The 17532-nt window shown below is 41.6% G+C and overlaps 1 protein-coding gene across 1 annotated transcript in view; it reads left to right on the top strand.

Annotated features, from left to right (window-relative positions):
- KCNU1 (potassium calcium-activated channel subfamily U member 1) overlaps window positions 1–17532 on the top strand; it is a 171379-nt gene that overhangs the window by 90608 nt on the left and 63239 nt on the right. The window contains exons 22-23 of the mRNA XM_067470858.1: window positions 8450–8457; window positions 17265–17364. Of these exons, the coding sequence (XP_067326959.1) occupies window positions 8450–8457; window positions 17265–17364 (108 nt within the window). The remainder of the gene's footprint in view (window positions 1–8449; window positions 8458–17264; window positions 17365–17532) is intronic.

The following is a 17532-nucleotide window of genomic DNA, read 5'->3' as shown; positions in this document are numbered from 1 at the left end:
TCTGGCCATGAAAGTCTTCGACAATACATTAATTCAGATTGCTGTTTTTGTTTTTGTTGTTGTTGTTGTTGTTGTTGTTATGTGACTTGAAATTGTTTCAGACTTAGGGTGACCCTAAGTCTAAAGTTTATGCCAGGGGCCGAGTAAATGACCTTGGAGGGCCGCATCTGGCCCGCGGGCCATAGTTTGAGAACCCCCTGATCTAATGCCAAAAGGATGCCCACTTAGCCTTTTCTATGTCCTGCCTTTGCTCCATATTTATTGCATCTCTTGCATAGAAACATGGGGAATATGAACATCTGCTTACCCTGGATGGTAAAGATTGGTAAAGAGTCTGGGAGTCCTTTTGGACCCTCTGCTGACGATGGAGGCCCAGGTCTCCGCCGTTAGCAGAACCTCCTTCTTTCATCTGCGGCAGGCTAGATGGCTGGCCCCCTCTCTGTCCAGGGACGACCTAACTACGGTGATCCAGGCCACGGTCATCTCAAGACTGGACTACTGTAATGCCCTCTACATTGGCCTTCCTCTGTCGGTGATCCAGAAGCTCAAGTTGGTACAAAATGCAGCTGCTCGGCTTCTTGCAGGAATTCCGATGAGAAGCCACATAACCCCAATCTTACTACAGCTGCATTGGTTACCAATTGAGCACCGGATCACTTTCAAAGTGATGGTACTCACCTTTAAGGCCTTGCATGGTCTGGGGCCGATGTACCTGAGGGACCGCCTCACCCCCTACCAACCCCAGAGATCCCTCCGTTCTGAGGACCAAGATCTATTGGAAGTCCCCAGTGTCAAGACCTTGTGTCTAACAGCAACCAGACGCAGAGCCTTCACAGCAGTGGCACCATCACTCTGGAATACCCTGCCACCTGAAGTCCGTGCCTTGCGGGACTTACCAGCTTTCCGCAGGGCATGGAAGACATACCTGTTTCGACAGGCTTTTAATGTTTGATATTGTTGTTTTTACATTGTTTTAAACTGCTTTTAAATTTTGTTAGATTTTAGCTATTCTTGTAAGCCGCTCCGAGCCCCAGGGGAGTGGCGGCATATAAGTTTAAATAATAAATAAATAAATAAATAAATAAATAAATAAATAAAATAACTCATTAGTTATCAGGATGGAATCCTAGCCCACTGAAAGCAGCATGAAAAAGCTACATATCTGAATCTTCCTTGCTTGAGAAATAGTCGTCTAATTAATGTTGCCCTGTGAGGCTTGTTTAAGTGAGTCTCCTTATAACCTGGTCAGTTCTTTACTCTGGACTGAGTATGGGAGGAATGACTGAACCCCCGGCTGTACTCATTTTATATTTTAAATTCCAGCAATTATTCTAAGACTTACACATACATCATAAATCATTTCATAATGATCCTTATTTAATTGCTGAATGGGGACTCAGATTAAAACGTTACAAAGGGAGATTAATAAGGGAATCGGGGTTCTATGAAGCGCATGGCTGTCATGTACTGTTTTGCAAGAGGTGAAAAGGGAATTTATGTTCTCTGGAAATACGAAATCCCAAATGCTGTGGTTTGGATAGGATTTGCAACATGCATTTTGTTAGCATTGAGCTCACTGATCACATAATGTACTGTTTTATTCTAAAAGCAAAATAGATGCAATTATCCCTAGTATGCTGATGACCTCAGCCCCATATACGTTGCCATATAATTTAGCTTGAAACTGCATTTAAAGGTCAATGTAGAGTCATATAATGCAGTTAAACTTCAAACTGCTCACATGATAGTGTAGATGGGTTCCTGGTTGAAAAACAATAGGAAGGAGGAGGAATAATAATGCAAATGAATTAAACAAAAATGTATTGTTGAAGACTTTCATTGCAAGATTGTTGTGAGCTTTCTGGGCTGTATGGCCATGTTCCAGAAGCATTCTTTCCTGATGTTTTGCCTGCATCTATGGCAGGCATCTGGGAAGTAGCAGCCAATAGTGAAAGGACCAAGGCAGAGACATCTCCAGCTCATCCCCTGTTTGGGTATCAGCCAGCACGTCAATGACTTAAATCTAGAAAAAGTTTTCTAAGATCTACAGAGACACTCGCTGGAACACCTCAGCAAGCGAGAGTCCAAAAGTGGCAGGCTCAAACCCAGAACCTCAACCAATGGCTGATACCAAATTGGGGACTCCCCCCTGGGCACACAGAAGACTGGGTGACTTGGAAGGCGCTGAACAGACTGCGCTCTGGCACCACGAGGTGCAGAGCCAACCTTCAGAAATGGGGCCACAAAGTGGAATCCACGACATGTGAGTGTGGAGAAGAGCAAACCGTTGACGTGCTGGCTGATACCCAAACAGGGGATGAGCTGGAGATGTCTCTGCCTTGGTCCTTTCACTATTGGCTGCTACTTCCCGATGGATGTCAGGAAGTTAGGTGATAAGGATTCACCGTGTTAGGTGATAAGGATTCACAGCTTGGGTGGATACAGTTACCCATTCCATGTTTTCAATATTCACATGTCTGCAAATCTCACTTTTTTAATTTTGTGAAAATATTGCAGTTAGGATTTTGGAAAGCGATCATAACAAAACAAATGGAACAAGATGCTCACTCGTCACTAAAGCTGTGTTGAATGAAAACATTACCAGAGTTGTGAAATTTCCTGGTAAGATACTTGGCCATCGCTGTCACTGCGGAACCTTTCTGTCCGTGTTGATTTCCCACTAAGCCCCTTTTCTTCTTGCTTCTCCTTCCTGACGATTCTCGGCGCAGAGTCTGTAGTCACTAGAATGATTCAGTGATCTCCCAAGAACAGTAGATTCCTGAATGGCTCACATCATTTGTGTGGAATATGGCAGATGGGAGCATTAGTTAAGGCGCTAAGAGATAGATGGGCACACACACATGCACACTTTTTTCCCTTGTTGTTTTCACAGTGATATCTGGAGAAGGATGCCTTTGTGATGAAGTGTCTTTCGAGCCGTCTTGCCTTTTTCTTTCCCTACCCAGGGCTCTGACAGGTGTTCCCTCCAGGGCATAGATGCTTCCTATAATGTTTGAGTGAAGGGAGATATCATCTGTGACAGCTTGTGTACATAGATCATGGTTTTATGATGATGGAAAAGTGTGCGCTGATTGATTTGCTGAGCTGGGCTGAGTTAAAAGAGCTTGCAACAAGATAGCTTCCCACTTGCCAAAACACAATTTAATCAGCAGCTGACCGATCCATCATCTGGGCAGGAGGGAGGAGGTTTCAAATGCTGGGGAGGTGCCATATGACTAATGGACAGAAATGTCTTTTCTTGGCGTACGTGTATTGAGATATGCTGGCTTATTTATTCTCCCATATTATCCGCTAATGGGAGTGATTCTCTTTAAAGAGCCCAGCCTCAAATGGCAAAGAACATGGCCCTGCGTGCTTTTTGATTCAGGAACTTAATGCACATTCTGTACTGAAAGGTGGAAAATGGTTTTGGCAAGGCTTTCCTAAGAGGTCAACTTGCGTCTCATTTATAATACTAGCCATCCCCTGCCACACGTTGCTGTGGCCCAGTCTGGTGATCTGGAAAATGAAATAATTAGAAAGTGTTGGTTTCTAATAAATGTAATTTCTTTCTGCTTGTGGGAAAACAGTGTTTCTTGCTGTTTCTTTGTCAGTGTTAATGTGGAGATTGTCTGGTTTGCCTACTCTGGAACATGCAACATATCATTGTCCTTCTTTAGGGGTCCCTTTCAAATCTATGATATTATATCTCTGTGTATGTGAATCATATCTATCTATCTATCCAGGGCCATAGCCAGAAAAATTTTTTGGGAGGGGTTGAAATTTTCGGGGGGGGGGGGGGGGCTTGAAAATTTCACCGGGGGGGGGGGGTTGAAACCTGCCTCCTAGCTCACGCTGAAACAAAGAGCACAACAGGGGGCAGAGCAGCCTTCAATAGCCTGCAGCTCCGCCCTTATCAACCACCCCCACCAAGTCTGGCCTCCTTAATGAGAGCATTCAACATCCCCCCCCCCAACTTGGTTGCTTCACTACTGTTCTGTCACGCGCTGGGCCTGTAAATAATTGTCTTTAGAACAGGATGTGCAACTTTTGCCCAGCGGAAAGCCTAAAGAGAAGTTCTCAGAGGTTTCCACCACAAACAGTCTTTAGATGGCTTGAGAAGTACAACAAAGTCTTTTATTAATGAACAATCAAACAGAAACTTCTCTTGTCTTCAGTAAAGTTAAGCAAATGATTCCAAGCTTTTAGACAACTGGTGAATTCCTAATCTTGCCCACGAAGAACAGGCAACTGTCTTCAATAACTTCTTATTTAAAGGAAAATCCCCTTTTTAACTTCTCCCAGGCTGACTGTAATCTAACCCTTACTGATGTGGGCTCTGCTACCAGGTCGAACTGCGTCTCGAACGCCGAGTGGACCTACCAGCAAGGCAGTAGATGTTTTCCAGCTGGAGTTCTTTGGTCTTTAGGGCTGTTTTCCTGGAAATTCTTTGGAGACTCTTAAGACCTTTCTCCCCCGGAAGGTCTTAAGGGTTGAAGCTTTTGTACAGGGGAAGCTTGCACACATCCTATATATAAGTTTACCTTGCTGAGACTAACTAAAAATGGCTCCCTTCCCAATTGCCCTGACCAAGGGGCGGGACCAAAACTTAACAATGATGGACAGGTGACTTGCCCTATGACTGCAACCAAAGAAGCCACCTATCTGCAGAGTCCCTGAAACCTAGGACTGCAAGCAAACATTTAATATAAAGCAAATAAAGTTGGAGCTCCTGGTACAGCTGTACCAGAACAACTACATCGGCTATTGCTACAAGTAATGACAGTGTGAATAAATTGCCAATATTTGCTTGAGATAGTGCTTGCAGTTCTGGAGGGACTCTTGATTTTTTGCATCTCATAGACTTAGCAGGGGGATTTGGTTAACCAGTTAAAATTCATGAGTAAACCAGGTTTTGAAAAAAAAAATCTGAAACATTTCGGGGGGGGGGGGGTTGAACCCCTAACCCCCCCCCCCCTCGCTACAGGTCTCTATCTATCTATCTATCTATCTATCTATCTATCTATCTATCTATATGGCTGGATGGCTCTTTGTCAGGAGGGCTTTGATGACATTTTCTTGCCCTGGTGAAGGGAGTGTTGCAACTCAGAGTAGGCTTCACCTTGCTCCCTAACACCACCACACAAGAGCTGTAGATTTTGTAGTTTATTGAGGAAAAACAAAGTCAAAACATAGAGTAAGCAATGCAAAGTTCCAAAGACAAAAGTTAAATGCAAAAACTCAGTTCCAAAGATCCATAGGCAAAAACATGAAGCGTAATCCTTTAAGCAATGATCAAGCAAGAGTCCATGGCAAAACAGTGAAACACAGGACCCAAAAAACCAAGATGCAGGAAGCCCAAAGTGTTCTGCTTAAAGCCAGGATTGATTCAAAGAAGCTTTCATGGAAAGAGCCACGTTGAACTGACCATTTCTCTTCGTCAGCCAGAAGCCTAAATACCTTTTCCCATCATGAAAGCATTATGTTGACCTCTCGCCGACTTGTCTTCTTTCTTGCTAGCTAAACGAGAACTCCTCCTGACCTTCAAGTCTAAGCGGTCCTGCCTACTCATTAATTCACTACCTTCACTGCTCTCTTCCTTATCGGTTTGGTCCAAATCACCGTGGGAAGGCTGAGCAGGTGAAGACAACTCCACCTGGCCATTATCTAACTCACTGGCATTCTTTTCCCTTGAGAACTGACTTGTTGACTCTGCACTGTGTGAGAGAGGCACAGAAACAGGCCCAGCAATCTGAATCCCATCATCCTCTTCTGGCTCACAAGGCTCACAAGACACACAGGGTTCAGTGTCAGACTCAGAATCAAACTGAGCCACAACAGGGAGTTGGACTAGATGGCCTTAAGTATTTTCTGTGTGGGAGGTTTTTCCCAATTCTGTTGTTGGTGGGGTTCAGAATGCTCTTTGATTGAAGGTGAACTATAAATCCCAATAACTACAACTCCCAAATGTAAGGTCTATTTTCCCCCAAACTCCATCTCTGTTCATATTTGGGCATATGGAATATTTGTGCCAAGTTTGGTCCAGATCCATCATTTTTTGGGTCCACAGTGCTCTCTGGATGTAGGTGAACTACAATTCCCAAACTCAAGGTCAATGCCCATGTTGGTCATGGGAGTCCTGTGTGCCACGTTTGGTTCAATTCAAACATTGGTGGAGTTCAGAATGCTCTTTGATTGTAGGTGAACTATAAATCCCAGCAACTACAACTCCCAAATGACAAAATCAATTTTTGAGTGATGGTCACTCCTTGGGTTAATAGGCATCTTGTGGCCAAAATTGGAGGCAATTCGTAAAGTGGTTTTTGAGTTATGTTTATCCCACAAATGAACATTAGATTTTTATTTATGTAGATATGCTGGCTTCATGATGTCAGTCTATTAGTAAACCTTACAAACCATTTTTTAACCAACCTTCATGTATTTTCTTAGAAATGGACACACAGATGAATCCTCTGCCTGGTTTTTGGACACAAATTCCACAAAGTTAACTGAGATTGATGGGGAGATATTGGAAAAATAGATATTTATTTATGTATGTATTGTATGTACTTTACAAGCACTGAAATGTATAGAAAAATCAGGTTCTCTCTGTGTAAGAAAGCCGCAGGATGGAGAGAATGCAGAAGGAGATCTGTGTTAAAAGGGGGAGAAGGGGGACCTGTTATCTATACATTCCAGAGAGAGACTGGAGCAACATAGCCCAGGCTATAGCTAAATAAGGAGCCTACCCCCCTCCCTCCTGACAAGTCAAAGAAGGCCCCTTGATTGATGAATGTAAGCTGTAAGCTGTGTGCTGCTCTTTAGAAAGAAATACAGAGACATGCCTTTTGTATGTTGGAAGATAGAATTTGATATTTCTATGATGCTAAAGTGATGCAGTGAATGATGTCAATGTATGTAAAAGCATGTTCCGTTGTTTGCCTGCATTTGAAGTGTATAAAAGGCAGTCAACGCCTTTATCGAACACTCTGGTTGCTTTTGGACACAGCTCCACTCCAGGGTCCCAGCTGGAAATAAAGTCGTACTTTTCTTTCTCCAGAAAGGATCTCCCTTGATATTATCTCTCCTATCATGCTGCTACAAGAACTAATCTCAGAAACTCATAGATAGGAATGAAATCTTAAACAGGCTATGTGAAGGATGTTTTCAGTTTTAAATTGGGCAGATGGCATGTTGAATGTGCACCAACAGTACCTAAACTGATTTCAATCAAAAGGAACAGAAGACTTCCGGTGGACATGGCGACGGGATAGCCTCGTCGAGAGGGAGCTCCCGACGAGGACCTGTGTTGTGGTGGCTGGGTTGAGCTGAATGCTCCCCCCTTTGCCGGATTGAGTTTGCAAAGGTGTCGCGAATCCCAGAGTGGGCTTGAGACCCCAGAGATCTCTCCCCCCTCAAGGAGGAGAGGTCGGGAGGGTTCGAGCAGCACAGGGGAAAGCGAGCCACCCCACAAGGATCGAGCCGCAAGGCTTGTTTAACCGCCGCCAATCCATTCACAAATTGAAGAAGAAAGAAGAATTAAGAAGCCCCAGTCTGGGGAGAGACACAAGAAAGACCCCATCTTCAGGTAACGGGAACTTGTTCCCAAATTTTAAAGAAGAAAAAGCCAAGCTAGAAATAGCTGGGGAGAATATGGAAAGATAAAGAATCAAAGAAGAAGTCGTAGAAATTAACAAAGAAGCGATTGTATTAATTGGCTTTCCGATAGATAAATTAAGGAATTAAAGGAGTAGAGTGACTGAATTAAGACCTACTTAAGATTAAATACGATATTTTGGCAATTGGGACAATTTGAATGATTTTCTAAATTAGCAAATAGTGAACGTGGCCGCTCTGTCTAACCTAAATTAAACCTAAATTAAATTTAAAGTATAAGAAGACGGGATATTTCCCCCCCCACCACCACCCCCCCCCCCCCCCGCTGGGGAAGCAAAGGGAAAAAGCGATAGTGTGCCCGACCTTGACGCCATAATTGTTGTGTCTAGCTCCAACCTTCTTCATAAACAAGCAGGCTGAGTGGAGGAGAAGGAAGTGACGAAACAGAAGGTTGATTGCAGGGACGAACGAGAAACCGGAAGAAACAAAGAAAGGAAAGAAGGGCGGAAGTGACGGGGCGGAAGGAGGGAAGACGCCATTTTGGAAACAATAGAGAAAGTCCGATACAGAAACAAAGGAAGGAAGGAAGGGCGGAAGTGACGGAAGTGACGGGGCGGAAGGAGGGAAGACGCCATTTTGGAAACCATAGAGAAAGTCCGATACAGAGCGGCCAGAAATAAAATTGAGAATAAATCTGTAATAAAAGGATTATTCTGAAACAAAATTTTGATAAATTTGGAAGAGAAGAGGAGTAGAGGACAGGAGGAGACAGAACAAGGACGAGAAGCAGACGAAACGAGGACGAGAAGTAGACGACGACGGCGGTGACGAGGAAGAGAAGTAGACGAAGGGCGAAGGGCATCAAAGACCAGGACGAGAAGCAGACGAAACCTGATTAATCGAGGACGAGAAGTAGACAAGTACAAAGGATAAAGTAGAGGGGAGAAGCAGAAGAAGAAAGTAGATTCTCTCCTTTTTTTTAGGGAGAAGGGATCCGAGATGACAACTCAAGGAAAACCAGAGTCCCGGAGGGGATCTTTGGACATAAACCCAAAAATGGACAATCTTCTAAAAGAAATAAAAAAGATATCAGAAAAACAAGATGCATTGAAGGTGGAATTGAAGGAGGAGGTCAAGACTAAGCATGAGGAATACTATAAGAAACAAGAGGGAATTATTACGAAGATGACAGAGGAATTTAAGGCAATGAAAACCGAAATAAAAGAAGAATTTGGCCAGATCAAAAAAGATATATCACAATTACAGGGGGAAGTGAAGGAATTAAAAGTTTCCAAAGAGAAAATTGAGGGAACTCAATCAGAAATGGTGCAGAAGATAAAAGGACTGGATAAACAAAGAGAGAAAATGGAATTAGAACAAGAGAGACTGCTGCAAATGCAAATGGACTTCCAATTAAGATTCAGAAATATAGCGGAGGAGGAGAAAGAAGATATAAGACAAATGGTAATTAAAATGCTGGCAAGTTGCTTGGAGTGTGAGGTAGATGAATTGGAACAAGAGGTGGATCAAATTTACAGGATTTCATCATTCTATTCCAGGAGAAATAAGACAGATAGGGATGTGATTGTGAAGTTTACAAGAAAGAAGGTACGGGATGACATTTTGTATAATAGTAATAGAAACCCAATCCTTTATAAAGGAAAGAAAGTTGTGGTCTTGAAGGAATTTCCGCAGATGACTTTAGCAAGAAGAAGAAAATATTTTTTCCTAACAGAGGAGTTGAAAAAGAGGGAGATAAGATTCAGGTGGGAAAGAAGAGAAGGAATAATGGTGACTTACAATGAAGAAAGACTCTGGTTGACATCTGAACATAAGGCAAAGGTATTTTATGATAAACTTATGAGTCAAAAGGAGGGAGAAGAAGAGATGGGAGAAGGGGGGGAAGAAGAAGAAGAAGAAGAAGAAGAAGAAGAAGAAGAAGAGACAGAAGGAGCTGAAGAAAGAAGATTATCCACCCCCAGAAAAGGAATTAAAGCTAAAAAAGCAAGATATAAATCACCAAAGGATTATAGCTACTTCTCGAAAGATCCAAAACCACAGAGAATGACACCACGAAAAAAAGAAGGAAAAGAAGGACAGAGTATGGAACAACCAACAACTGGAATAGCGGAAACGGCTTTAGGCGACATAGGACTGGGATTAGATCAGAACGAATAACAAGATGGAGCGACAAATAAAATGTTTTTCTAACAATATTAATGGATTGAATTCCCCCCAAAAACGTAAGAAAGTCTGGAATAGTTTGAAGAAATCTAGTTATGACGTAATAGCCCTCCAGGAGACACACATCTGTGATAAACATACAGCACACCTCCCGAACAAAAAATTAGGAAAAGAATATCATTCGTCATACGAGAAAAAGAAGAGAGGAGTAGTTACATATGTAAAGGAAACAATAGAATCAGAACTGGCTTTTAGAGACTTAGAAGGAAGATGTGTTGCAGTAAAGATGATAATTGGAGATTCTAAAATTTTGATTTGTAACATCTACGCGCCTAACGGTTCAAAGACAAAATTTGTTGAATTTTTAAATGTTAAATTGAAAGAAGTGGAATTTGATGAATTGATTCTGGTAGGAGATTTTAATGGGGTAATGGATTCCCAAATGGACAAAAGTTTGAAGACTAGAAAGTCTAAGGAAGGCAAACTTCCACAAAAATTTACAGACCTTCAGAAAGAATTTGATTTAGAAGATATATGGAGAAACAGAAATAAAGAAAAAAAAGACTATACCTTCTTCTCGAATAGACATCAATCTTGGTCGAGGATAGACATGGCTTGGATAACTAGGAATCTCTCCGCAAAAGTCAAGGAGATCAATATACTACCACGAGATCTGTCAGACCACTGCCCTCTAGAAATTGTTATCAATCACAAAAACTGTTTCAGAAAATGGAGACTAAATGAGAACCTGATAAAAACAGAAGAAGATAAAGAATACTACAATAAAATAATCCAAGACTTTTTGCAAATAAACAAATTGGATGAAATGGAGCCACGAGTGGTGTGGGATGCATTTAAAGCTGTTTTGAGAGGACATTTTATACAACAAGGATCAAGGAAGAATAGAGAAAGGAATAAAAGAATAACTGAATTGACAGCAGAAATAGCAGCCAAGGAAATGGAATTAAAACGAAAACCATCGAAGAAAATAGAGAGACAACTGTTGGCACTAAAACAAGAGAAAAACCACATGGAGTTAGAACTCCAGTCAAGACAAATGAAATTTTTAAAACAACAGACTTTTGAAAATGCGAATAAACCCGGTAAATGGTTAGCAAATCAAATCCGGAAAAAAAGACAAATAAATTATATATCTAAAATAACAACTGCAGATAAGGATTTGAGGACGGATAAAGAAATCACAGAGGAGTTCAGGAGATTTTATACTCAATTATATACAAAGGACAATATAATGAAAGAAGACATTATGGAGTACATAGGCCAAATGAAGCTAGATAAAATAACGGATGAAGATAGAGAAGCACTGAATAAAGAGATATCTGAGGAAGAAATTGAAAAAGCAATCAATAAAATGGATGCAGATAAGGCCCCTGGACCTGACGGGTTTACGGCGGGATTTTATAAATCCTTTAAACAACAGCTACTACCAACACTTAAAGTTATTGCAAATGAAGCGATGAAATATCAGAAGGTACCAGATTCTTGGAAGGAAGCGGAGATCACAGTGATACACAAAGAAGGCTCCCCGGAAACGGATATTAAAAATTATAGGCCAATTTCTCTCTTAAACACGGATTATAAAATATTTGCAAACATCATGGCCACAAGATTAAAATTATTTTTAAACAAATGGATTGGAGAAGAGCAAACAGGTTTTCTGCCAAATAGACACATGAAAGAAAACATACGCAACGTCCTAGATCTTTTGGAATATTATGAGATGAACCATCAAAAAGAATTCGCCATTCTATCAATAGATGCAGAGAAAGCTTTTGATAATTTGAATTGGGATTTCTTCAAAATACTAATACAAGAATTGGACATGGGGGAAAAATTTAATAATGCAATTAATGCGATCTACGAATTCCAAAAAGCCAAAGTGAAAATAAATGGCCAAATGACACAAGAATTTAAAATAGCAAAGGGTACCAGGCAAGGGTGCCCACTATCCCCATTGATTTTCATAATGGCAGTGGAGATCCTAATGAAGAAAATCAGAGAAGATGAAAAGATAAAAGGAGCGAAAATTGGAAAATTTGAATATAAGATACGAGCGTTTGCGGACGATTTATTAGGAACAATTGAGGACCCGGAGAAAAATTTACAAAATTGGATAACTAAAATAGAACAATTTGGAAAAGTGGCAGGTTTTAAAATGAATATGAAGAAAACAAAACTCTTATTTAAGAATGTGGAAAAGGAGAAACAAGTAAAGATACAACAACAAGTGGGGATAGAGAGTGTTAAGAAAATTAGATACCTCGGAGTCTGGATTACAGCGAGAAATGGTCAACTTCTGAAGAATAATTACGAAATAGTTTGGAAGAAAATTCAAAAAGATGTACAAAAATGGAATTCTTTAAACCTATCACTTCTTGGCCGGATATCTTTAATAAAGATGAATGTTTTACCAAAACTTATATTTCTATTTCAAAATATTCCGATAATAAGAAATCAAACCCTATTCAAAAAATGGAAGAAGGACTTATTGAAATTTGTCTGGAAAGGAAAAAGGCCAAGAATAAACTATATAAACCTGATAGATAAAAAATCTAGAGGAGGGTTGGGATTTCCTGATTTGAAGACTTATCATGAGGCATGTGCTCTGTCATGGATAAGAGACTGGATGACGTTAGACAAAGAAAAATGTTTAAATTTAGAAGGTCATGACCTGAGAGTAGGATGGCACGCATATGTTTGGTATAACAGAGAACTAAAAGAAAAAAACTTCGGTAATCATTTTGTGCGAGCCTCCCTACTGAGGACATGGCTGAGGTACAAAGCCCTCTTTTATAAAAACACACCACTATGGGTCTCAGCAATGGAGGCACATCAAAGAAGATTGTTAGGATGGAGGGTTTGGCCAAGATATAAGGACATCCTGGTAAAAGGGAAAATGGAGATTAAATCTTTTGAACAACTCAAGAACTCTTATGGCAATATAACTTGGTTACATTACTTACAAATTAAAGAATATTTCAAACAAGATCAAAAAATTGGTTTTGACTGGGAAGAAAACACATGGGATAAAGTATTAAAAATACAAAAGAAAATAGTGACAATACTCTATAATAAATTGGTCCAATGGCAAACGGAAACTGAACAGGTGAAAACATGTATGATTAAGTGGGCCGAAAACTTAAGACGACCCATTCAGTTTAGAGAATGGGAGCAAATATGGAATAAAAAGTTGAAATATACGTATGCCATGGACCTGAAAGAAAATTGGTATAAAATGTTTTATAGATGGTATTTGACACCGAATAAACTTAGCCATATGTATCAAAATGTCTCAGATAAATGTTGGAAATGTGGGGAACAAACAGGTACATTCTACCATATGTGGTGGACCTGTAAGGATACAACTAAGTTCTGGGCTTCTATCCATGAAGAAACACAAAAGATGTTGAAGAAGAGGTTCAAAAAGAAACCTGAATATTACTTATTGGGATTTACAGATTTGGATTTTAAACTGGATGAGAATGAAGACAAATTATTTACATACTACACTACAGCGGCAAGGACTGTTTTTGCCAAATACTGGAAGAATGATCAAACACCGACCATCGAAGAATGGTTGGAGAAAGTTAAAGAAATAAGAGACATGGACGAATTAACTTTTTTGATGAGAAGAAATACTGGAAAATCGCTAAAGAGAACAGACTGGACCTTTTTCTATGACTACGAAAAGAAACTTAAAGATAAAAGTATTAGAGGATAAGAATAGATAAGTAGGTTGGAGAAGTAGAGTGAGAAGATCCTGAGGTTGGAGTGGAAGTCATTTTAGATTAGTTTAGGTGTGTTTTTTTTTTCTGTTGTGTTTTTGTGCTACCCTTCCTTCTTTCCTATCCTCTTGTTATTGTTCCCCCTCTTTCCCTGTGTTGATTTATAAAATGTTTAATAAAAATTATTTGAAAAAAAAAAATCAAAAGGAACAGAAGAATGTGATCAAACAATGCAAACAATTTAAAACATGTCCACAGAAAGGTGTTCTTTGTTTGACACCTGTCTTCAGCCAGACCTATATCAGACCCACTGAAATAAGTACATTAACTCAGCTTCATCGAAAGGGTATTGAGGGCAAACAAGGGTCTGGAGAACAAGCCCTATGAGGAGCGGCTTAAGGAGCTGGGCATGTTTAGCCTGAAGAAGAGAAGGCTGAGAGGAGATATAATAGCCATGTATAAATATGTGAGAGGAAGCCACAGGGAGGAGGGAGAAAGCTTATTTTCTGCTTCCTTGGAGACTAGGACGCGGAACAATGGCTTCAAACTACAAGAGAGGAGATTCCATCTGAACACGAGGAAGAACTTCCTGACTGTGAGAGCTGTTCAGCAGTGGAACTCTCTGCCCCGGAGTGTGGTGGAGGCTCCTTCTTTGGAATCTTTTAAACAGGGGCTGGATGGCCATCTGTCAGGGGTGATTTGAATGCAATATTCCTGCTTCTTGGCAGAATGGGGTTGGACTGGATGGCCCATGCGGTCCCTTCCAACTCTTTGATTCTATGATTCTATGATCCCAGAAAGGATGGCTTCTTAAGTCTGACGCTTTAACCCAGGTCTTATTGAAGGATTTGAGGAGAAATGATCCCAGAAAATTGGTTTACTGTAAGTTTTTCAGACTGTATAGTCATGTTCCAGAAGCATTCTTCCCCTATGACAGGCAACCTTTGAGGATGCCTGCCATAGATTACTTACTTACTTAGGCGATCCCTCGTTGTCCAAGTAGGATAATCTTCCAGGGTGGGTCCGTAGGTGACTATGGAGCCCTCTTCTTGACCTGCATGTTCTCCCGCAGTGAGAGCATTGGTTTCCAGGTGGAAGGTGGTCCCAGTCGGAGTTGGCTAGACGCACCTTCCTCTTGGCACGTTTCTCCCTTTCGCCCTCCATTCATGCCTCTTCAATTTCTGCAGCACTGCTGGTCACAGCTGACTTCCAGCTGGAGTGCTCACGGGCCTGGGCTTCCCAGTTCTCAGTATCTATGCCAGAGATTTTTAGGTTGACTTTGAGCCCATCTTTAAATCTCTTTTCCTGCCCACCAACATTCCGTTTTCCGTTTTTGAGTTCGGAGTAGAGCAACTGCTTTGGGAGACGGTGGTTGGGCATCCGGACAATGTGGCCTGTCCAGCGGAGTTGATGGTGGAGGACCATCGTTTCAATGCTGGTGGTCTTTGCTTCTTCCAGCACGCTGGCATATGTCCACTTTTCTTCCCAAGAGATTTGCAGGATTTTTTGGAGGCAATGCTGATGGAATCGTTCCAGAAGTTGCCTGTGATGTCTGTAGACAGTCCACGTTTTGCAGGCATATAGCAGGGTGGGGAGGACAATAGCTTTATAAACAAGCACCTTGGTATCCCTACGGATGTCCCGGTCCTCAAACACTCTCTGCTTCATTGGGAAAAATGCTGCACTCACAGAGCTCAGTAATGTATTTTGGTGTCGATGTTGACTTTGGTGGAGAGGTGACTGCCAAGGTAAGATGCAGGTGAAATGTCAGGAGAAAATGCTTCTGGAACATGGCCATGCAAACCGAAAAACGTACAGCAACCCAGTGATTCCAGCCATGAAAGCCTTCAATCCCAGAAAGGGTGGTGTCTTAAGTCTGATGCCTTAACCCAGGTCTTATTGAAGGATATGAGAAAAAACGATCCCTGAAAAAGTGGTTTCTTAAGACTGATGTCCTAAAAATGATTGAAAGGGGAGCCTGGGAAGTTCCTCCATTGCCAGCAATGGGCCCAATCTTCCCAGAGCAAAAACGGATCTTTCGGCTGCCAGATCTAAAAATGACGTTTTGCCCACCGGAATTTGGGAGGATCATAAGCGAGGCACCAAAATCTGGACACCAAAAATGGCCCAAGTTTAGTCAAATTGCACACCCGTACTCATTATTACAGCTTTGGTCATGAAATGATAGGAGAAGAGATGTCACATGGTTTTTGTTATGCCTTATGTTGTTGCATGTTGTTTCTGCTTGAATGTTGTGATGCCAATGATGCAGACAGAAGGTGAATGCATTTTATACCATAGCTTGTAGCATTTAACAACAATAATAAACAATAGCAATGAAGGCAGTTAAGTATATTTTTGATTTGTAACTGTAACTAACTGTTTTACAGTTATTTCCCAAGTTCCATTATATCCTAAATTATCCTTTCCTGGAGTCTTTGCTTGTTCAACTCCCCCAGCTCCTGATTTCTTTCCCAGTATTCACAGAACTACCTCCTAGAACAGGGGTCCCCAAACTACGGCCCGCGGGCCACTTCCGGCCCGCCAAGGGCCCTTATCCGGCCCGCGGAGGAGGAGCGCCCCCCCCACACACACAGTGCCCCTCCCTTGGCTGGCTCACGCTATCCGTCAGGCCCAATGGAGAGTGTGAGCCAGTCAAGGGCAGCTGCTCCGCGTGGCCTACTCGCGCGTAAAGCACCTCGCGAGGTGCTTTACTCACAAGTAGGCCGCACGGGGCTGCTCCTCCCTTGGCATGCTCACGCTATCCGTCAGGCCTGATGGACAGCGTGAGCCAGCCAAGGGAGGCTGCCCTGGCGCTCCATGCAGTCATGCTGGCCACATGACCTTGGAGGTGTCTACGGACAACGCCGGCTCTTCGACTTAGAAATGCAGGTGAGCACCACACCCCAGAGTCAGACACGACTGGACTTCGTGTCAGAGGAAAACCTTTAACTAGGAAAATTGTGGAAGATCCAGGGTGGGAGAAAGAACTCTTGTCTGTTGGAGGTAGGTATTGTTTCAATTGGTTACCATTTCATAGCCTGACAGTTTTTAGGGAGAATGCTTTGTTGAGAAGTGATTAGCTGGCCCTGATTGTTTCTTGTCTGGAGTTCCCCTGTGTTTGAGTGTTGTTCTTTATTTACAGTTATAATTTTAGAGGTTTTTTAAATACTGGTAGCCAGATTTTGTTCAGACTAGAAATAGGAAGATTTCCCATTCTCTGCTCCTGGAATTACTGCCTAAAGAGGGCTAGAAAGAACCCTTCCACACAGCAAAATAAGATATCTGCAATGTGCAGAGGGATTTTTTAATGGATTTTTTTAAAAAAAACTATAGTCCAGTCCTCCATCGGTCTGAGAGACAGTAAACTGGCCCCCGGTTTAAAAAGTTTGAGGACCCCTGTCCTAGAATATAACTCTGTGGCAGCCTCTTTTATATCTTTCACTTTCCCATTTCAAAATGTACCTTTAAATGAATCATTTGGGATAATTCTACAGTCTTTAAAATCTAGTGAACAAAGTCCAAACCTTTCTGATATAGTAATATATTCTCTACCTATTCATATTTGACTCTATTTTCCCATTTTCCCCTGTAGTATCCAATTCTAGTCTTTTAAATCCCCGGAGGAAAAAATCTTTTTGGTCTTTGTAAAGTGTCATTTATATCATTCATGCCATACTACTAATAAAAGTTGTCATTCATTATTTGTTTATTCAGACCGCCCGAAATGCTAGACGAATTGCACAGCGGAACAACACTGGACTCCACTGGAATGTTTCATTGGTGTGAAGCTGTTTCTTTTGCAAAGTCTGTCTTTGTAAGTATAATCCAAAGGCTGTCTTGGTAGGATATTACAATCTTTAAACCATCAAGATTATTAAGATCGTCTGGAGAGGCCCTGCTCTCAGTCCCACCGGCCTCGCAAGTGCATCTGGTGGGGACGAGGGACAGGGCCTTCTCAGTGGTGGCCCCTCGACACTGGAAC

The sequence above is a fragment of the Anolis sagrei genome, chromosome 7 (genome assembly GCF_037176765.1).
Source record: "Anolis sagrei isolate rAnoSag1 chromosome 7, rAnoSag1.mat, whole genome shotgun sequence".
Lineage (NCBI taxonomy): Eukaryota > Metazoa > Chordata > Lepidosauria > Squamata > Dactyloidae > Anolis > Anolis sagrei.
The sequence above is the reverse complement of the archived record's forward strand: the minus strand, read 5'-3'. Positions and strand labels throughout refer to the sequence as shown.